The sequence below is a fragment of the Phyllobates terribilis genome, unplaced genomic scaffold (genome assembly GCF_046119375.1).
Source record: "Phyllobates terribilis strain yellow unplaced genomic scaffold, ASM4611937v1 Scaffold_12__6_contigs__length_324123572, whole genome shotgun sequence".
NCBI lineage: Eukaryota > Metazoa > Chordata > Amphibia > Anura > Dendrobatidae > Phyllobates > Phyllobates terribilis.
The window spans coordinates 39,029,890-39,051,113 of NW_027362772.1; the positions used below are offsets into that span (position 1 = coordinate 39,029,890).

A 21,224-nucleotide genomic window follows, 5' to 3' on the forward strand; every position below is an offset into this window, starting at 1 on the left:
TTCACATCCTGTGCATCAAAGTAGCCAGAGCCACAAACAGAACATTTTGTTTTAGAGATCTTCCTGGGGACTTCAGGTGATTTGCCAGAAGTTCCTCTGACCTAACAGTCCATACATTGGTTGTTATTGTACATCTCTGAGGCCCCTAAGCTCCAGTGATAAACTTTGTCCTTATATAGACAGTCACATTATGTGGACTGTCAGTCTATGGTAATTGTCTACATATGCATGGCTTCATCCCTGGAGCTTACCCTGGGAGGCTATTGTGGCATTACTGTCCATATATAGACAATTGGGTCAAGCAGATATAAGCCTATAGACACATTTAGTGTGTATGTTGTGAGCTTTCCATCTCCACGTTAAGTTGTAAAAGAAAATCATAATGGAAAATTTCACTTATTTTCTGATTACCTGGGAACCATTTAGCCCAGTGGTGCATCCATTATTGCAAACTAACCTTACATGATTCAAGTCATCTTGAGTTATGGTAACACAACATTCGACTTCTGATATCATTAGTGGTGTGATCTTAACATGTTGATCTGATAACTTTCCATGACTATTACAGGAGATGTCATCTCAACCAGCCTTCAACTTTAACATCAGTGCAAATAATGAAACAACCCACAAAATGTCCTCCTCATCATTTAACCTGACATCACCCATACTTTTATTTTTGACATTTGCATTCGGACTCGTGGTGAACACTCTGTATCTTTGGGTGCTCTGGTTCAGGATGAGCAGAACTGTCAACACCACCTTGTTCTTCCACCTAATTTTAGCCAACCTCATGGTTACCTTTGTATTTCCGTTTGCCGCAGTCTATTTTATCATGGCGCCACATTGGATGTTTGGCCTTCTCCTCTGCAAGATCATTAACTCGTTTTTGTCCCTTGGCATGTACGTGACCGTTTTTCTCCTGACCGTGATAAGTGTGGATCGTTACTGCTTGGTCTTTCACCCACATGCACACAAGAGGTATATGAACCTCCGTTCTGCTTCCATTACATGCCTATTGTGTTGGATTTTGGCATTCAGTTTTACAACTCCATACTTGGTATTCCGTCAAGTCAGATATGAGGACAATATTACCATCTGCCACAATGACTACACTCTCTCAGGAAAATGGGATGAAAAGAAGGTGAAATGGGTCTTGTTCAGCATACGTTTATTCATGGGCTTCATAATCCCTTTCCTCATGATTACCTTCTGTTATGTAAAAATATTCATCAAGATGAAGAAGGAACATCTCACACGGTCCAGTAGGCCTTACAGAATAATCTTATTTGCTATTCTCTCTTTCTTTATCTCCTGGCTTCCCTACCATATTTGGTATGGAATGAGTGCTGAGAAAGACAAGTTTCAAGAAAGCATCTTGAGAGCATTGCAAGTATTGTCAACATGTCTGACCTGCTTCAATAGTTGTTTTACTCCCATTCTTTATCTGTTTATTGTGGAGAGTTTTAAAAACATGTTCAAGAAGTCAGTCCTGGCTGCCATTGAGTTAGTGGTCAATGAAACATTCACCTCAATGAATCCTACATATAAATAGCCCAGATGCTATCATGTTCTATCAGCCAACCAAAGGAAGTATTAGCTGTTCACTTTTTGTAAAAAAGAAACACTCTCTATATTGTCACCTATATGCCTACCAACCTGAACCCAAATTTGCATTATGAGGGAGTGAAAACTCAGTTTCAAAGAAGCTCTTTAAAGGGTCAGATATTGACTTCGAAGAGTTTTTTTTGCTAATTACCCAAGGGATCATTTTTCTATACTCTTTGGAATATCTACAAAGAGATTCAATACCTCCCCAGATCATTACTGGTCAATTGTTGAAAACACTTTTGTGTCCTCATATGTCAGTGATCTTCAGATGTTGTGAAAATATTCATGCCCAGCATGCAATATTGTTGTGTATGTATTTTTGTTGGTCCTAATGACTACACTGTATTTGTGTGTAGAAATGTGTACTTCTTAAAGATGAACAAATCAATTCAAAACAAGTTAAATTTGCCTTGAATTATGCAAAACATTCAGATTTTAAAGAATGACATTTTTTTTGTGATCACTGTTCCCATCTCCGCCAGGCGTCCGATTGCTCTTCTATCTTCTTTCTTCTATCTTCATTCTGGGCCTCCATCCACTTCTGGCCAGTAGAGATGAGCAAACTCGAACTGTAAAGTTCAGGGTTTGTACCTAGGTGTCCAGTGCTGAACTCCGAACACGGATTTCTCCTGGAAGTCCGTTTTACAGTTCAGCAGTCCGTGTACGAGAGAGAAATTTTTCAGCTCTAAAGTTCCGGTCCACATTGATTTCAATGGGATTTGGGTTCAGGTTCAAGTTTGGGTACAGTTATGGTACTCGAACCAAACTTTGGACCAAAGTTTAGTCGGGGTGCCAGAACCCAAACTTTCACTGGTCCACTCATCCCTACTGGCCATGTATTCCATTTGCTGGGCCCCACGCCGCCAATGACTTGCATTACCACATGTGATGAGACGCATTGACATAGTAGAAAAGCAAATAAACAGCGTCCAATCCAGGGTGATATGATCCAAAATCTGAAATTTATTCTGCCATAAAGTTACAACGTTTCGACCTATGACAAGTTCTTGTCAAGTAACTTGACAATACTTGAGAAAGACCTGTCATAGATCGAAATGTTGTAACTTTATGGCGGAATAAATTTCAGATTTTGGATCATATCACTCTGGATTGGACGCTGTTTATTTGCTTTTCTATTGTTTCATCTTCCAAGTGGGTTCCTTGGATTTTTGAATGTGCATCCCATATAGTGAGTGCTGTCAGCTTTCCTCTCTGCTCTTGCACCTTAATGACATGTCTTGTGTCTCACTTGACGCTATCGGACCCACTGAACGGAAGGCCCAAAAAAAAGATAGAAGAGAAATCAGAGGATCAGTGAAGGGATGGTCAAGGAGAGGTGAGTGTAAGAAGAGGTGTTTTTACCCCATTTCCGACATATTAAATTTGCATCTTATCTATTCAATGCAAATTGAATTTCACTTGAGAGTGAATTTTCCTGAATTTTAGGAGATTTGTTCAACTCTAGTCCTTCTCTATTTTTCCTCTTCCCTCAAGATATTCGAGATGAGATTTTTTGCAAAAAAAAAAAACTTTTGCATTTTTCCAAACACCCAATAGAGTGAAACAAACATTTTGTTTTTTTTCTAAGCTGGTTTTCTCATCTCATGATATTTAGAACCAAAAGCCATGATAAGAAAGGACACCTGTATAGTGAACGCCCCATAGTGACATTTCGAGACGGACACATTTTTACTGAAGTCTATGGCTACATAAAGGGATGAACAACTTTGTTGAGGACACTCTGGGTAGGAGACCATTGGATATTAAAATGTCTCTTCCTCTTTAGATTTATATGAACTTCTAAAAACTTTGAAATGCGTTAATTTTCATAATACGTAACGTAACTGATCACAAAAATATTTATTTTTAAGACACAAAACATCACGATGTAACAACGTACATTCATATTTGGCAGTATCAATACCCGAAAGTCACAAACAATTACAACCAAGCAAAACAATATTCTTCAAAAAACATAAGATTATTTCCTTCGAAAGACAAAATATCTAAAACGGAGGGAGGGGGGGGGGGGGTTTGGTGCATTTTGGCACCAAGAAACTTGTAACACTTTAAGTTTAGAAGTTAAATTTGTGCGGATGTGATAGACCATGAAGTGGGTAGCTTTTGACTGTATGTGAATTTTTGGGACTTTCACGTTCTTCATAAAAGGGAAGAAAGTATTAGCTAATATTACTTGTGGTTACGATTGATAGAGAAATAAAATTGTCAACGTAAGGTGTAACGTTTAGCATGTTGAATTCTTCAAGGCACTGTTTTATATCTTCCCTATGTTTTTAATTTTTCTCCTTTTCTGTAATGTAAAAAACTCTTCTGCACTTAACAGGAACCCATCAACAGGTTTCTTTCGATAGATCTGTTTCTCTTATGATTTCCATGGAATTAGTACTTTAAGGGCCCTAGTACCTATTATTCTGAATGGACTGAGGCATTAAAAAGGGTTTAATAAAAATGTTTTTAAAATTTCTGATATACTTTCGATACTCGTCATTTTTAACTTCAGTTGAACTGTATCAATCTGGAGTCCAGACTATTTAGCTTACGACTTGTTCACACGTTGCGTTTTGCTTCTACCAGCAAAGTGAATGATATTTCTGAAATCTTATGCACATGTTGCTTTTTATTTTCCTTGTAAAGTGTTTTTTTCAAATCTGTTGTCAATCAGCTTGTCAATGCTTTCAGGATGTTTCACACATTCAAATAAATGGGAAAAAATACAAATAAAAACACATAGAAAATGTGACAAAAATGCACTTATTTTACTCAGTGTTTTCTCTGCCAAAATATTTGATTTGGCAGCAGAAAAATCAAATCTGCTGCAAATACTCAATATGTAGAGATGAGCGGACTCGTGGAAGATTGGATTCTGGTACCCGACCCGAACTTTAGTTCAAAGTTCGGTTGGGTACCAGAACCTTACCCTAACTTGAACCAGAACCCAAATTCCATTCAAATGTATAGGGACTTGAACTTTGGAGCTGGAAAATTCTCTCTCTCTCTCTCTGCAACTCCAAACTTTGCAACGGACTTCCCTAGGAACTCTGAACTTTACAACAGACTTTTTCCCCTGGAACTCCAAACTTTGCAACAGACTTTTTCCCTCGAAACTCCATACTTTGCAATTGGCTTTTTCCCCCCGGAACTTCGAACTTTGCAGCCGTTTTTTCCCCTGGAACTTCGAACTTTGCAACAGACTTTTTCCCCCAGAACTTCAAACTTTGCAACGGACTTTTTCCCCCTGAACACTGAACTTTGCAACGGACTTCTTCCCCTGGAACTTTGAACTTTGCAACCCACTTCTCCCGGAACTCCGAACTTTGCAACGGACTTTTTCCCCCTGAACACTGAACTTTGCAACGGACTTCTTCCCCTGGAACTTTGAACTTTGCAACCCACTTCTCCCGGAACTCCGAATTTTGCAACGGACTTCCGGGAGAAGTCTGTGTTTGGCGTTTAGCACCAGACAGTGACTGTCTGGTACGAACCCCGAATTTTTAAGTTGGAGTTCACTCATCTCTATCAACGTGCATATAACCTACTGAGATAGTTATAGATTGGATATAATTATAGCAAACTATCAGCATTAGGGCAGAGTCAGATGGCTGTATAATTTGGACAGCGATCGAAACGCAATGCTCGGATTAGCCAGCAGCTCTCCTGACTCGAGGATGACAGCCGCATAGTAATACATGCTGTCGGGTCAGGAGAGCCACCAGCTAATCGGAGCATTGTAAAGCGTTTGTCATCCATATTATACGGCCGTCGGATTGCACCCTTAGGCTACGTGCACATAAAGTATTTGCAGCAGAATTTTCTGCACGATGAATCATAATTTTAGCAGGAAAAATGCTGAATCAAATATATGCATTTTTGCCACATTTTTACATATGTTTTTTCCCCATTTATTTGAATTGAGAGAAACGCTGCAAAAACGTTGAAAGAATTGACATGCAGCAGATTTGAGGAAACACACCGCAGCTGGAAATATGCATGAAAAAGAAAAATGCACCGTGTGCCAGAGATTTTGCGAATTTCATTAGTTTTGTGGGTACTGTAAAATGCTGTGTTTTTTCTTTGACAAAAATGCAGTTAAAATGCAACGTGTGAACATGCATTTATAGTTTTAGAACTATACAGGTTTCAAGAATATGGACACATTTTATGGTCCAATTTTTGCTATTACTTAGATAAGTATTTTGGGCTAAAGCATTTTTTTGCAATTGGATTTCATTAAAAATTTTGCACCACTTGGCTTTTAATGCTAATTGCTTATCTGCTTATTGCAGGCTGTTAAGTGACATATAAAAGGATATATGTATGTATACATGCAAATTGCCTCTTCAGAGAAAAGAGGACTTGAACTCTATACATACATTCATACATACTTTTTTTTTATTTCAGTGAGTTTGTTCTGATGGGGAAGTTTGAATCTCTTTCACTGAGCTCCTCTCAGCTGATTAATAGCCACAGACTACATGAAACTTGAGCGGGACTTGAATCGTGGTCATTAATAAACTGAAAGGAGTTAAGAAAACATCAACTGAAAGGATTTCAGGAAACATCAACTGAAAGGAGTTCAGGAAACATCAACTGAAAGGAGTTCAGGAAACATTAAGTGAAAAGAGTTCAGGAAACATCAACTGAAAAGAGTTCAGAAAACAACAACTGAAAAGAGTTCAGAGTTCAGAAAACATCAACTGAAAAGAGTTCAGAGTTCAGGAAACATCAACAGAAAAGAGTTCAGAGTTCAGAAAACATCAACTGAAAAGAGTTCAGAGTTCAGAACACATCAACTGAGAGGAGTTCAGAAAACATCAACTGAAAAGAGTTCAGAAAACATCAACTGAAAAGAGTTCAGAGTTCAGAAAACCTCAACAGAAAATAGTTCAGAAAACATCAACTGAAAAGAGTTCAGAGTTCAGAACACATCAACTGAGAGGAGTTCAGAAAACATCAACTGAAAAGAGTTCAGAAAACATCAACTGAAAAGAGTTCAGAAAACATCAACTGAAAAGAGTTCAGAGTTCAGAAAACCTCAACAGAAAATAGTTCAGAAAACATCAACTGAAAAGAGTTCAGAAAACATCAACTGAAAAGAGTTCAGAGTTTAGAAAACATCAACTGAAAAGAGTTCAGAAAACATCAACTGAAAGGAGTTCAGAAAAGATCAACTGAAAAGAGTTCGGAGTTCAGAAAACCTCAACAGAAAATAGTTCAGAAAACATCAACTGAAAAGAGTTCAGAAAACATCAACTGAAAAGAGCTCAGAGTTTAGAAAACATCAACTGAAAAGAGTTCAGAAAACATCAACTGAAAAGAGTTCAGAAAACATCAACTGAAAAGAGTTCAGAGTTCAGAAAACCTCAACAGAAAATAGTTCAGAAAACATCAACTGAAAAGAGTTCAGAAAACATCAACTGAAAAGAGTTCAGAGTTTAGAAAACATCAACTGAAAAGAGTTCAGAAAAGATCAACTGAAAAGAGTTCAGAAAAGATCAACTGAAAAGAGTTCAGAAAACATCAACTAAAAATAGTTCAGAAAACATCAACTGAAAAGAGTTCAGAGTTCAGAACACATCAACTGAGAGGAGTTCATAAAAAAAGATTTACAAACTCCCTATCAGATCCAGCTTACTAATGGATTCTCAGGTAAATTATTCTGCAGCCATTAATAGACAGCTCAACAAAGGGGTTTTAGTAATGCAAACTTTATAAAGAAACCCAATTGCTAAAATTTGGGATTCTATCCCAAAATACATACATTCAATTAAAAAAAAATAAAAAATGACCCCAGAATGTGTCCATGTCCTTTAAGACATAATTAAGCTTTTGTAGAATCGTCCATTAACTAATAGCAAGAAAATATGGTGGAAATTGTCAACTGGTAACATTTGAATTACCATGTTTTGACCCACCTAGTCAACAATGCCCAAAGTAATTCTTCATTTGCATAAGCCACACCCATTTTGAGTTATTTTTCTGAGAATATTTATATTTGCATCTTTAACCATGTGGATGTTCATGTTTTAACTTGTCCATCCATAGATTTTCATTAACAACATTACATCCTTTTGCACTCAAAGTACTAAATAGAGAGGTCACAGAAATTGCAACACAAGTCAACAGCAGCTAGCAGCACAGAGTTCATAAAAATTCCCTGAACTTTACATTTTACAATGACAAGTTTCTTTTTTTTTTTTATAAACCACCAAAATATTGTATCTATTCCTTGGGTTGTTAAAATAGAACATTTTCCATTTGATTCAATCAATCCACTTTTCTGCTTCGTAAGGCAGACATTTCAACATGAAAACAATATCCTCACAGTCCAAGGTTTCTGAAGTTCCCGGTACATAAGCTGGACCATTGAATTTACAAAGAACAAAAGAAAGGGCAGTAAAAACAACATATCCCCACAAAAAAATCAAAAACTTTACATTCATTGAATAATCTCTCATCTTGAGAGATAGTTGAAATAGTCTGCTGTGATGCATTTCCTTGACCATCACAATGTAACACTGCCCTCTTGTCTCCAGTTTAATGAAATCTATTGGTCATTCACCATTAGAAGATGATTCCTCCTGTATTTGCTTCTTCACTGAATAACTTTCCATTAGCCAAAAATTGGTTTTGAACTGTCCAGTCAATTGTCCAAATTCTGTGGTTTCTTGTCTACCAAGAAGCTCAATTTTTTGTGGTTAGAAGCATCCAAAATGCCAAAAGGTTGAGCATCTTCTCCAGTTGTCGTAGAGTTTTACCACTTGTATCGTCTTTAGTGTGGGACTTCCTCAAAAACGGTTTTAAATACTTGTGTCAGCGACCTCTTGACGGCATCTTTGAATTCTCGGCCAATGAAAACGTAAAGTATTGGGTTGATACAACTGTTGAACATGGCTAAACATTTGGAGAGAGGAACGGCCACCAGACTTACCAAAAGTGGTAGCCCACCAAGGGACACTCGGCAGAGGGCTAAGGCATGATAGGGAAGCCAGCATAAAAAGAAGGAAAAGACCACCCCGGTCACAACCAAAAATGGCTTGCTGCTCTTGTTCAGTTTTTTCTTACGGAGTGTAAGAAGGAGAATGGCGTAGGAAATCAGGATGATGCTCAATGGGACTAAGAACTGGTAGAGGAAAATACACACAGTGAAAATAGCAGCTTCTCTTCTCTCCCAGTCTTCAAAAATATCGAGGTTCTTGCAAGAACTTCGGTTGCTTTCTGTAGACATTTCGGACAGAGTGTAAGAACCTGGTACCAAGGCAATGGAAAGAATCCAAATGACTAAGCAAACAGCTGTAACCAACCTGGGGTTACGGTAATTTTGGCACCATACTGGGAATAGGACAAGAACGCAGCGATCAATGCTAATGGCGCTCAGTAAGAGGATACTGGCGTATATGCTCAAGCCAAATGTGCAGTTGACGAGTTTACATAAAATGGGCCCAAATGGCCAATGAAGGTCAAGTAGCAGGTAAAGGACAGTGACGAGAACCAAAAAGGTAGAGATGAAATCTGCCAATGCTAGGTTGAAAAACCATACTGTGTTAATAGTTCGTTGAAGGCGACAGCCTGTTATCCAGATCACAGTGCCATTACCCATCATGCCTAGGAGAAAAATAAAGCTGAAAATCACAGTGACCACCACTTGGACAGCATGGCGCAGTTCTGCAGTTTCTGGATCTGTGGTGAAGTTCATCCTAAAGTTTTCTGGAGGTACTCCTGGAAAAACAGAAGGAACATTTCAGTTATAACATCACAATACTTATTTCTTATCCTTTAGTGATCCTGAGTTACATCCTGTATTATGCTCCAGAGCTGCACTCACTCTTCTGCTGGTGCAGTCACTGTGTACACACATTACATTACTGATCCTGTATTGATCCTGAGTTATATCCTGTATTATACTCCAGAGCTGCACTCACTATTCTGCTGGTGGAGTCACTGTGTACATACATTACATTACTGATCCTGTATTGATCCTGAGTTACATCCTGTACTATACTTCAGAGCTGCACTCACTATTCTGCTGGTGGAGTCACTGTGTACTTACATTACATTACTGATCCTGTACTGATCCTGAGTTACATCCTGTATTATACTCCAGGGATGCACTCACTATTCTGCTGGTGCAGTCACTGTGTACATGCATTACATTTCTGATCCTGAGTTACATCCTGTATTATACTTCAGAGCTGCACTCACTATTCTGCTGGTGCAGTCACTGAGTACACGCATTACATTACTGATCCTGAGTTACATCCTGTATTATACTCTAGAGCTGCACTCACTATTCTGCTGGTGTAGTCACTGTGTACATACATTACATTACTAATCCTGTACTGATCCTGAGTTACATCATGTATTATACTCCAGAGCTGCACTCACTATTCTGCTGGTGCAGTCACTGTGTACATACATTACTAATCCTGTACTGATCCTGAGTTACATCCTGTATTATACTCCAGAGCTGCACTCACTATTCTGCTGGTACAGTCACTGTGCACATACATTACATTACTGATCCTGTACTGATCCTGAGTTACATCCTGTATTATACTCCAGAGCTGCACTCACTATTCTGCTGGTGCAGTCACTGTGTACATACATTACATTACTGATCCTGTACTGATCCTGAGTTACATCCTGTATTATACTCCAGAGCTGCACTCACTATTCTACTGGTGGAGTCACTGTGTACATACATTACATTACTGATCCTGAGTTACATCCTGTATTATACTCTAGAGCTGCACTCACTATTCTGCTGGTGTAGTCACTGTGTACATACATTACATTACTAATCCTGTACTGATCCTGAGTTACATCCTGTATTATACTCCAGAGCTGCACTCCCTATTCTGTTGGTGCAGTCACTGTGCACATACATTACATTACTGATCCTGTACTGATCCTGAGTTACATCCTGTATTATACTCCAGAGCTGCACTCATTATTCTGCTGGTGCAGTCACTGTGTACATACATTACATTACTGATCCTGTACTGATCCTGAGTTACATCCTGTATTATACTCCAGAGCTGCACTCACTATTCTGCTGGTGCAGTCACTGTGTACATACATTACATTACTGATCCTGTACTGATCCTGAGTTACATCCTGTATTATACTCCAGAGCTGCACTCACTATTCTGCTGGTGCAGTCACTGTGTACATACATTACATTACTGATCCTGAGTTACATCCTGCATTATACTCCAGAGCTGCACTCACTATTCTGCTGGTGCAGTCACTGTGTACATACATTACATTACTGATCCTGAGTTACATCCTGTATTACAGAGGTCCCCAACCGCCGGTCCGCGGACCAGGACCGGGCCGTTGGGGTTTTTCAGCCGGTCCGCGGGGAGAGGGGGCCCCTCCAGCCTCCAGCAGGGCCGCCATCAGGGCATGACTGCCCTGACTCCAGTATGGGGCCCGGCCGGTAGGAGCCCCCTCGGAGCCCCCCTCTTGTGCGTCTCTCTCCTCATGGGGCCCCCGGCCGCATGCTAAGCGCCGGGTCCGGGACATCTTAGCGCTGCGCTGCTGCGGCAGCACCTTCATGATTGCCCTGACTTCCGGTCATGTGACGGCGCCGTCACGTGGCCGGAAGTCAGGAGAACCTGGTGTCAGCGATTTGGACGAGCGCCAGGATTCTGCAGGGATCGCATGGGGGTAAGTATAACAAGTTTTATTTTTTTTTAAATACAATTAACTAGGAGTGGGGGGAATGGGAGATGCACATGGGGGGAGGGGAGAGATGAGAGATGCACATGGGGGGGAGGGGAGAGATGAGAGATGCACATGGGGGAGGGGAGAGATGAGAGATCCACATGGGGGGGAGGGGAGAGATGAGAGATGCACATGGGGGAGGGGAGAGATGAGAGATCCACATGGGGGGGAGGGGAGAGATGAGAGATGCACATGGGAGGGAGGGGAGAGATGAGAGATGCACATGGGGGGAGGGGAGAGATGAGAGATGCACATGGGAGGGAGGGGAGAGATGAGAGATGCACGGGGGGGTGAGAGATGCACGGGGGGTGAGAGATGCACGGAGGGGATGAGAGATGCACGGAGGGGATGAGAGATGCACGGGGGGTGGATGAGAGATGTACGGGGGGTGGATGAGAGATGCACGGGGGGGTGAGAGATGCACAGGGGGGATGAGAGATGCACGGGGGGTGGATGAGAGATGTACGGGGGGTGGATGAGAGATGCACGGGGGGGTGAGAGATGCACGGGGGGTGAGAGATGCACGGGGGGATGAGAGATGCACAGGGGGGATGAGAGATGCACGGGGGGTGGATGAGAGATGTACGGGGGGTGGATGAGAGATGCACGGGGGGTGAGAGATGCACAGGGGGGTGAGAGATGCACGGGGGGTGAGAGATGCACAGGGGGGTGAGAGATGCACGGGGGGTGAGAGATGCACGGGGGGGTGAGAGATGCACAGGGGGGATGAGAGATGCACGGGGGGTGGATGAGAGATGCACGGGGGGGTGAGAGATGCACGGGGGGTGAGAGATGCACGGGGGGATGAGAGATGCACGGGGGGGTGAGAGATGCACGGGGGGTGGATGAGAGATGCACGGGGGGGTGAGAGATGCACGGGGGGATGAGAGATGCACGGGGGGTGGATGAGAGATGCACGGGGGGGATGAGAGATGCACGGGGGGTGGATGAGAGATGCACGGGGGGGTGAGAGATGCACGGGGGGGTGAGAGATGCACGGGGGGATGAGAGATGCACGGGGGGGATGAGAGATGCACGGGGGGTGGATGAGAGATGCACGGGGGGGTGAGAGATGCACGGGGGGGTGAGAGATGCACGGGGGGATGAGAGATGCACGGAGGGGATGAGAGATGCACGGAGGGGATGAGAGATGCACGGAGGGGATGAGAGATGCACGGGGGGTGGATGAGAGATGCACGGAGGGGGATGAGAGATGCACGGAGGGGGATGAGAGATGCACGGGGGTGAGCTGCACATGGGGGGGTGAGAGATGCACATGGGGGGGTTATGTTTACATAACTTTGTTGCCTTATGAAGGGCGGAGGGGGCCCCCAAAAATTTCTTGCACAGGGGCCCACTACAGTCTGGGTCCGCCCCTGGGATGAAGTAAATGCAGCTGAACAGCAGCTGTCAGGACAGCTGCCCTGTCCTGCTGCAGGGCGTGATGGGGCCTCAGTGATGCGGCTCCTGGCACAGCACATTATGTGGGGCTCCTGGCATAGCTCCTGGCGGGGACCTGGTCTACACTATATGATAAGTATGCACTAAACTCCAAATCCCTCCATTACCCCGCCCCCATATGACCAAAGCCCCGCCCACCCCACCCCCTCCTTGCTGGGCCATGGAAAAATGATCTTGCTTCAAGCCGGTCCCTGGTGCAAAAAAGGTTGGGGACCACTGCTGTATTATACGCCAGAGCTGCACTCACTATTCTGCTTGTGCAGTCACTGTGTACATACATTACATTACTGATCCTGAGTTACATCCTGTATTATACGCCAGAGCTGCACTCACTATTCTGCTGGTGCAGTCACAGTGTATATACATTACATTACTGATCCTGAGTTACATCCTGTATTATACTCCAGAGCTGCACTCACTATTCTGCTGGTGCAGTCACTGTGTACATACATTACATTACATTACTGATCCTGAGTTACATCCTGTATTATACTCCAGAGCTGCACTCACTATTCTGCTGGTGCAGTCACTGTGTACATACATTACATTACTGATCCTGAGTTACATCCTGTATTATACTCCAGAGCTGCACTCACTATTCTGCTGGTGCAGTCACTATGTACATACATTACATTACTGATCCTGAGTTACATCCTGTATTATACTCCAGAGCTGCACTCACTATTCTGCTTGTGCAGTCACTGTGTACATACATTACATTACTGATCCTGAGTTACATCCTGTATTATACGCCAGAGCTGCACTCACTATTCTGCTGTTGCAGTCACAGTGTATATACATTACATTACTGATCCTGAGTTACATCCTGTATTATACTCCAGAGCTGCACTCACTATTCTGCTGGTGCAGTCACTGTGTACATACATTACATTACATTACTGATCCTGAGTTACATCCTGTATTATACTCCAGAGCTGCACTCACTATTCTGCTGGTGCAGTCACTGTGTAGATGCATTACATTTCTGATCCTGAGTTACATCCTGTATTATACTTCAGAGCTGCACTCACTATTCTGCTGGTGCAGTCACTGAGTACATGCATTACATTACTGATCCTGAGTTACATCCTGTATTATACTCTAGAGCTGCACTCACTATTCTGCTGGTGTAGTCACTGTGTACATATATTACATTACTAATCCTGTACTGATCCTGAGTTACATCATGTATTATACTCCAGAGCTGCACTCACTATTCTGCTGGTGCAGTCACTGTGTACATACATTACTAATCCTGTACTGATCCTGAGTTACATCCTGTATTATACTCCAGAGCTGCACTCACTATTCTGCTGGTACAGTCACTGTGCACATACATTACATTACTGATCCTGTACTGATCCTGAGTTACATCCTGTATTATACTCCAGAGCTGCACTCACTATTCTGCTGGTGCAGTCACTGTGTACATACATTACATTACTGATCCTGTACTGATCCTGAGTTACATCCTGTATTATACTCCAGAGCTGCACTCACTATTCTACTGGTGGAGTCACTGTGTACATACATTACATTACTGATCCTGAGTTACATCCTGTATTATACTCTAGAGCTGCACTCACTATTCTGCTGGTGTAGTCACTGTGTACATACATTACATTACTAATCCTGTACTGATCCTGAGTTACATCCTGTATTATACTCCAGAGCTGCACTCCCTATTCTGTTGGTGCAGTCACTGTGCACATACATTACATTACTGATCCTGTACTGATCCTGAGTTACATCCTGTATTATACTCCAGAGCTGCACTCATTATTCTGCTGGTGCAGTCACTGTGTACATACATTACATTACTGATCCTGTACTGATCCTGAGTTACATCCTGTATTATACTCCAGAGCTGCACTCACTATTCTGCTGGTGCAGTCACTGTGTACATACATTACATTACTGATCCTGTACTGATCCTGAGTTACATCCTGTATTATACTCCAGAGCTGCACTCACTATTCTGCTGGTGCAGTCACTGTGTACATACATTACATTACTGATCCTGAGTTACATCCTGCATTATACTCCAGAGCTGCACTCACTATTCTGCTGGTGCAGTCACTGTGTACATACATTACATTACTGATCCTGAGTTACATCCTGTATTACAGAGGTCCCCAACCGCCGGTCCGCGGACCAGGACCGGGCCGTTGGGGTTTTTCAGCCGGTCCGCGGGGAGAGGGGGCCCCTCCAGCAGGGCCGCCATCAGGGCATGACTGCCCTGACTCCAGTATGGGGCCCGGCCGGTAGGAGCCCCCTCGGAGCCCCCCTCTTGTGCGTCTCACTCCTCATGGGGCCCCCGGCCGCATGCTAAGCGCCGGGTCCGGGACATCTTAGCGCTGCGCTGCTGCGGCAGCACCTTCATGATTCCCCTGACTTCCGGTCATGTGATGGCGCCGTCACATGGCCGGAAGTCAGGAGAACCTGGTGTCAGCGATTTGGACGAGCGCCAGGATTCTGCAGGGATCGCATGGGGGTAAGTATAACAAGTTTTATTTTTTTTTAAATACAATTAACTAGGAGTGGGGGGAATGGGAGATGCACATGGGGGGAGGGGAGAGATGAGAGATGCACATGGGGGAGGGGAGAGATGAGAGATCCACATGGGGGGGAGGGGAGAGATGAGAGATGCACATGGGAGGGAGGGGAGAGATGAGAGATGCACATGGGGGGAGGGGAGAGATGAGAGATGCACATGGGAGGGAGGGGAGAGATGAGAGATGCACGGGGGGGTGAGAGATGCACGGGGGGTGAGAGATGCACGGGGGGGATGAGAGATGCACGGGGGGTGGATGAGAGATGCACGGGGGGTGGATGAGAGATGCACGGGGGGTGGATGAGAGATGCACGGGGGGTGGATGAGAGATGCACATGGGGGGGGATGAGAGATGCACGGGGGGGTGAGAGATGCACGGGGGGATGAGAGATGCACGGGGGGGTGAGAGATGCACGGGGGGGTGAGAGATGCACGGGGGGTGAGAGATGCACGGGGGGGATGAGAGATGCACGGGGGGATGAGAGATGCACGGGGGGGTGAGAGATGCACGGGGGGTGAGAGATGCACGGGGGGGATGAGAGATGCACGGGGGGTGGATGAGAGATGCACGGGGGGGTGAGAGATGCACGGGGGGGATGAGAGATGCACGGGGGGTGGATGAGAGATGCACGGGGGGGATGAGAGATGCACGGGGGGGATGAGAGATGCACGGGGGGTGGATGAGAGATGCACGGGGGGGTGAGAGATGCACGGGGGGGTGAGAGATGCACGGGGGGATGAGAGATGCACGGAGGGGATGAGAGATGCACGGAGGGGATGAGAGATGCACGGAGGGGATGAGAGATGCACGGGGGGTGGATGAGAGATGCACGGAGGGGGATGAGAGATGCACGGAGGGGGATGAGAGATGCACGGGGGTGAGCTGCACATGGGGGGGTGAGAGATGCACATGGGGGGGTTATGTTTACATAACTTTGTTGCCTTATGAAGGGCGGAGGGGGCCCCCAAAAATTTCTTGCACAGGGGCCCACTACAGTCTGTGTCCGCCCCTGGGATGAAGTAAATGCAGCTGAACAGCAGCTGTCAGGACAGCTGCCCTGTCCTGCTGCAGGGCGTGATGGGGCCTCAGTGATGCGGCTCCTGGCACAGCACATTATGTGGGGCTCCTGGCATAGCTCCTGGCGGGGACCTGGTCTACACTATATGATAAGTATGCACTAAACTCCAAATCCCTCCATTACCCCGCCCCCATATGACCAAAGCCCCGCCCACCCCACCCCCTCCTTGCTGGGCCATGGAAAAATGATCTTGCTTCAAGCCGGTCCCTGGTGCAAAAAAGGTTGGGGACCACTGCTGTATTATACGCCAGAGCTGCACTCACTATTCTGCTTGTGCAGTCACTGTGTACATACATTACATTACTGATCCTGAGTTACATCCTGTATTATACGCCAGAGCTGCACTCACTATTCTGCTGGTGCAGTCACAGTGTATATACATTACATTACTGATCCTGAGTTACATCCTGTATTATACTCCAGAGCTGCACTCACTATTCTGCTGGTGCAGTCACTGTGTACATACATTACATTACATTACTGATCCTGAGTTACATCCTGTATTATACTCCAGAGCTGCACTCACTATTCTGCTGGTGCAGTCACTGTGTACATACATTACATTACTGATCCTGAGTTACATCCTGTATTATACTCCAGAGCTGCACTCACTATTCTGCTGGTGCAGTCACTATGTACATACATTACATTACTGATCCTGAGTTACATCCTGTATTATACTCCAGAGCTGCACTCACTATTCTGCTTGTGCAGTCACTGTGTACATACATTACATTACTGATCCTGAGTTACATCCTGTATTATACGCCAGAGCTGCACTCACTATTCTGCTGGTGCAGTCACAGTGTATATACATTACATTACTGATCCTGAGTTACATCCTGTATTATACTCCAGAGCTGCACTCACTATTCTGCTGGTACAGTCACTGTGTACATACATTACATTACATTACTGATCCTGAGTTACATCCTGTATTATACTCCAGAGCTGCACTCACTATTCTGCTGGTGCAGTCACTGTGTACATACATTACATTACATTACTGATCCTGAGTTACATCCTGTATTATACTCCAGAGCTGCACTCACTATTCTGCTGGTGCAGTCACTGTGTACATACATTACTGATCCTCAGTTACTTCTTGACCTTTAAGCAAAAACGCTGCAGAAACGCTTAAAAAATGCATGGAAGAAAGCCTGCCATGTTCCCCAATGATAATCCGCATGTGCTGTGCACAAGCTGCGGAAATTTCCGCTGCGGATTATCATTGCGGAAAAATCTGCAGCACTACCAATTATTTTGCGGAAGTGCTGAGTTTTCACCGCCATTGATTTGCATTAGACCGCATGGATTACGCATCACTGTATATGTACATGCGCATTCCATGCGTTCTAATGTGCGGATAGTACCCACGTCTAGAGAAGAGGAGGCTCTCCTCTGGACCCGGGTACCAAAGAAAACTGTCAAAAAAAAGAATAAAATAAAAAATAAATATATACTTACCTTTTGGCGGTCCGCGCTGCTCTCCTCCTTGCTTGCCGGCAGTTCACGACGGAGTGAAGGACCTGCGCTGATGTCAGAGTCATGTGACGGGTCACGCGATGCTGACGTCAGCAGGTCCTTCAGTGTACCGCTGCCGGCAGCCGGGACGGTGAAGCAAGACAGCGCGGGCCATCAGAAGGTAAGTATATATTAATTTTTTACATTCTTTCGGTCACAGTACATAAATCCATGCTGGTTGCATGGATTTATATACATTGTGTGCCGAATTATTAGGCAAATGAGTATTTTGATCACATGATACTTTTTATACATGTTGTCCTACTCCAAGCTGCATAGGCTTCAGAGCCAACTACCAATTAAGTAAATCTGGTGATGTGCATCTCTGTAATGAGGAGGGGTGTTGACTAATGACATCAACACCCTATATAAGGTGTGCTTAATTATTAGGCAACTTCCTTTCCTTTGGCAAAATGGGTCAGAAGAGAGATTTGACGGGCTCTGAAAAGTCCAAAATTGTTTGATGTCTTGCAGAGGGATGCAGCAGTCTTGAAATTTCCAAACTTTTGAAGCGGGATCACCAAACAATCAAGCGTTTCATGGCAAATAGCCAACAGGGTCGCAAGAAGCGTGTTGGCCAAAAAAGGCGCAAAATAACTTCCCATGAATTGAGGAAAATCAAGCGTGAAGCTTCCAAGATGCCATTCGCCACCAGTTTTGCCATATTTCAGAGCTGCAACGTTACTGGAGTATCAAAAAGCACAAGGTGTGCGATACTCAGGGACATGGCCAAGGTAAGGAAGGCTTAAAAACGACCACCTTTGAACAAGAAACATAAGATAAAACGTCAAGAATGGGCCAAGAAATATCTTAAGACTGATTTTTCAAAGGTTTTATGGACTGATGAAATGAGAGTGACTCGTGATGCGCCAGATGGATGGGCCAGAGGCTGGATCAGTAAAGGGCAGAGAGCTCCACTCCGACTCAGACGCCAGCAAGGTGGAGGTGGGGTACTGGTATGGGCTGGTATCATCAAAGATGAACTTGTGGGACCTTTTCGGGTTGAGGATGGAGTGAAGCTCAACTCCCAGACCTACTGCCAGTTTCTGGAAGACAACTTCTTCAAGCAGTGGTACAGGAAGAAGTCGGTATCGTTCAAGAAAAACATGATTTTCATGCAGGACAATGCTCCATCACATGCATCCAACTACTCCACATCGTGGCTGGCCAGTAAAGGTCTAAAAGAAGAAAAAATAATGGCATGGCCCCCTTGTTCACCTGATCTGAACCCCATAGAAAACCTGTGGTCCATCATAAAATGTGAGATGTACAGGGAGGGAAAACAGTACACCTCTCGGAGCAGTGTCTGGGAGGCTGTGGTGGCTGCTGCACGCAATGGTGATCGAAAACAGATCAAGCAACTGACAGAATCTATGGAAGGAAGGCTGCTGAGTGTCATCATAAAGAAAGGTGGCTATATTGATCACTAATTTTTTTGTTTTTTGTTTTTGCATGTCAGAAATGTTTATTTCTAAATTTTGTGCACTGATATTGGTTTACCTGGTGAAAATAAACAAGTGAGATGGGATTATATTTGGTTTTTATTAAGTTGCCTAATAATTCTGCACAGTAATAGTTACCTGAACAAACAGATATCCTCCTAAGATAGCCAAATCTAAAAAAACCCACTCCAACTTCCAAAAATATTAAGCTTGAATATTTATGAGTCTTTTGGGTTGATTGAGAACATGGTTGTTGATCAATAATAAAAATAATCCTCTAAAATACAACTTGCCTAATAATTCTGCACACAGTGTAGTGTGACCAAGTTGACAAGCACTTTCCAAGTGATGCTAAAATCGCTTGGAAAGCGCTTGTCAACCCGCATGTCCCTGGCAGGAAAACGCATGTACAATCCTGAGTCCAAAAATATAATTATAAGAAAACCTCATAGTTTCCTGTGTCTATATTTTGGTAACTAAGGGAAGTAATACATATGCATCATCAGGAGTTGGTTACATAAACACACTGGTAACACTGCCCCCTACAGACCATTTGTCTTAAATGCTTTCCCTTCACATTGTTGCTTTTTTTTATTATCTGGATAAAAATATTGTACAATGCTGCCCCCTGTGACAATTTGTTGTAAATGCTACCAAGTATCTAATGGTATCAAGATCTACCTGCCATGGAAAGGATAACATTGAGAAACAAAGCTGCATCTTTAGAGAATTCATTAGATCTGTATAGATGTAAGTAGCAGCTGAATTTCTGCTTTCATATCTAAACCATCAGTGATATCGAGACCATCTCTGTGTCAAATGAAGAACACAGCACCATTAAAGCTTGAAGAGTAAGTAAACGTTTTATATATAATTATTGTGACGACACTCTGTTTATTCTTACTTATGCCAGACGTATTATTCAGTAAGCCCAAGGACATGAGCTATTGTTCATAGGAGTCTGAACGTTGACTCTTGTTGTAGTTTGAGTTGATGTTTGTTGATTTGTTGAATGGCGGCTGACTACCCATTTTATCATTCCTTGCAGATTATTGTTCTGCTATCCTTGAGGGACAAAGGCACAGGTTAATTGAACAATCAATGTTTGTGAATTTGGTGAATACCTGCTGACCACCTATTGTATCAGTCCATGCAGCTTGTTGTTCTGCAAACAAATATGCAGGTTAATTGAACACTCAAACAATGAGAGATGACCTCCTCTCACCTCCCTCCAAATCTGTGGATAATGGCCTGAAGGACAGCTGTGCATATAAAAGGGACCTGTCTCCTTCTACAGAGAGACACTAGAGGACAGCAGCCAAGGCACCATGACTCCAACCGGAGGAATACAAATTTGATCCACAGTCCATCACTGAACAAATGGGGATGTTTTGAAAACCCAAGTTGGGACAATCCTGTCACCTGGCCACATACCTCAATGGACTCTGTCAGCTTCCTAAGCTTTCCGCTACGCCCTCTCTGTGGGTGCCCGCCAAAAGCGGTGTGCCACTGCCTGGGGTAGTCGGCCCTGGAAGTTCTAATTCCCAGCGAGCCAGCAGAAGGCTGAGACTCTGACACTTGCACCAACTGTATTTCCTAGGACTGTTCTACAGTGCCTACAAGTAGTATTCAACCCCCTGCAGATTTAGCTGGTTGACACATGCGGAATTAACTTGGCCTTGTGACATTTGTACTGTAGATCAGCCTGGAAGTGGGAAATGCACTGCAGCAAATATTGTTTTTTTTTTTTTTTTTTTTTTTTTTAAAACGTTAAAAGTTAATTCAGAGTGTCATTTATTATTCAACCCC

The 21,224-nt window shown here is 43.7% G+C and overlaps 2 protein-coding genes across 3 annotated transcripts in view; one reads left to right on the forward strand and one right to left on the reverse strand.

Annotated features, from left to right (window-relative positions):
• The window catches only part of LOC141172007 (probable G-protein coupled receptor 33), a 38,987-nt gene that overhangs the window by 1,924 nt on the left and 15,839 nt on the right, over window positions 1–21,224 (forward strand). The window contains exon 2 of one of the 2 annotated variants that reach the window (XM_073655773.1): window positions 569–2,513. The exons of the other annotated variant lie outside the window; for it this stretch is intronic. Within the exon in view, the coding sequence (XP_073511874.1) occupies window positions 572–1,552 (981 nt within the window). The 5' untranslated portion in view covers window positions 569–571 and the 3' untranslated portion in view covers window positions 1,553–2,513. Of the gene's footprint in view, window positions 1–568; window positions 2,514–21,224 lie in introns of those variants that run through there. 2 annotated transcript variants of the gene reach the window in all.
• The window catches only part of LOC141172009 (chemerin-like receptor 1), a 203,295-nt gene continuing 185,556 nt past the window's right edge, over window positions 3,486–21,224 (reverse strand). Inside the window, exon 2 of the mRNA XM_073655774.1 lies at window positions 3,486–9,345. Within this exon, the coding sequence (XP_073511875.1) occupies window positions 8,399–9,322 (924 nt within the window). The 5' untranslated portion in view covers window positions 9,323–9,345 and the 3' untranslated portion in view covers window positions 3,486–8,398. The remainder of the gene's footprint in view (window positions 9,346–21,224) is intronic.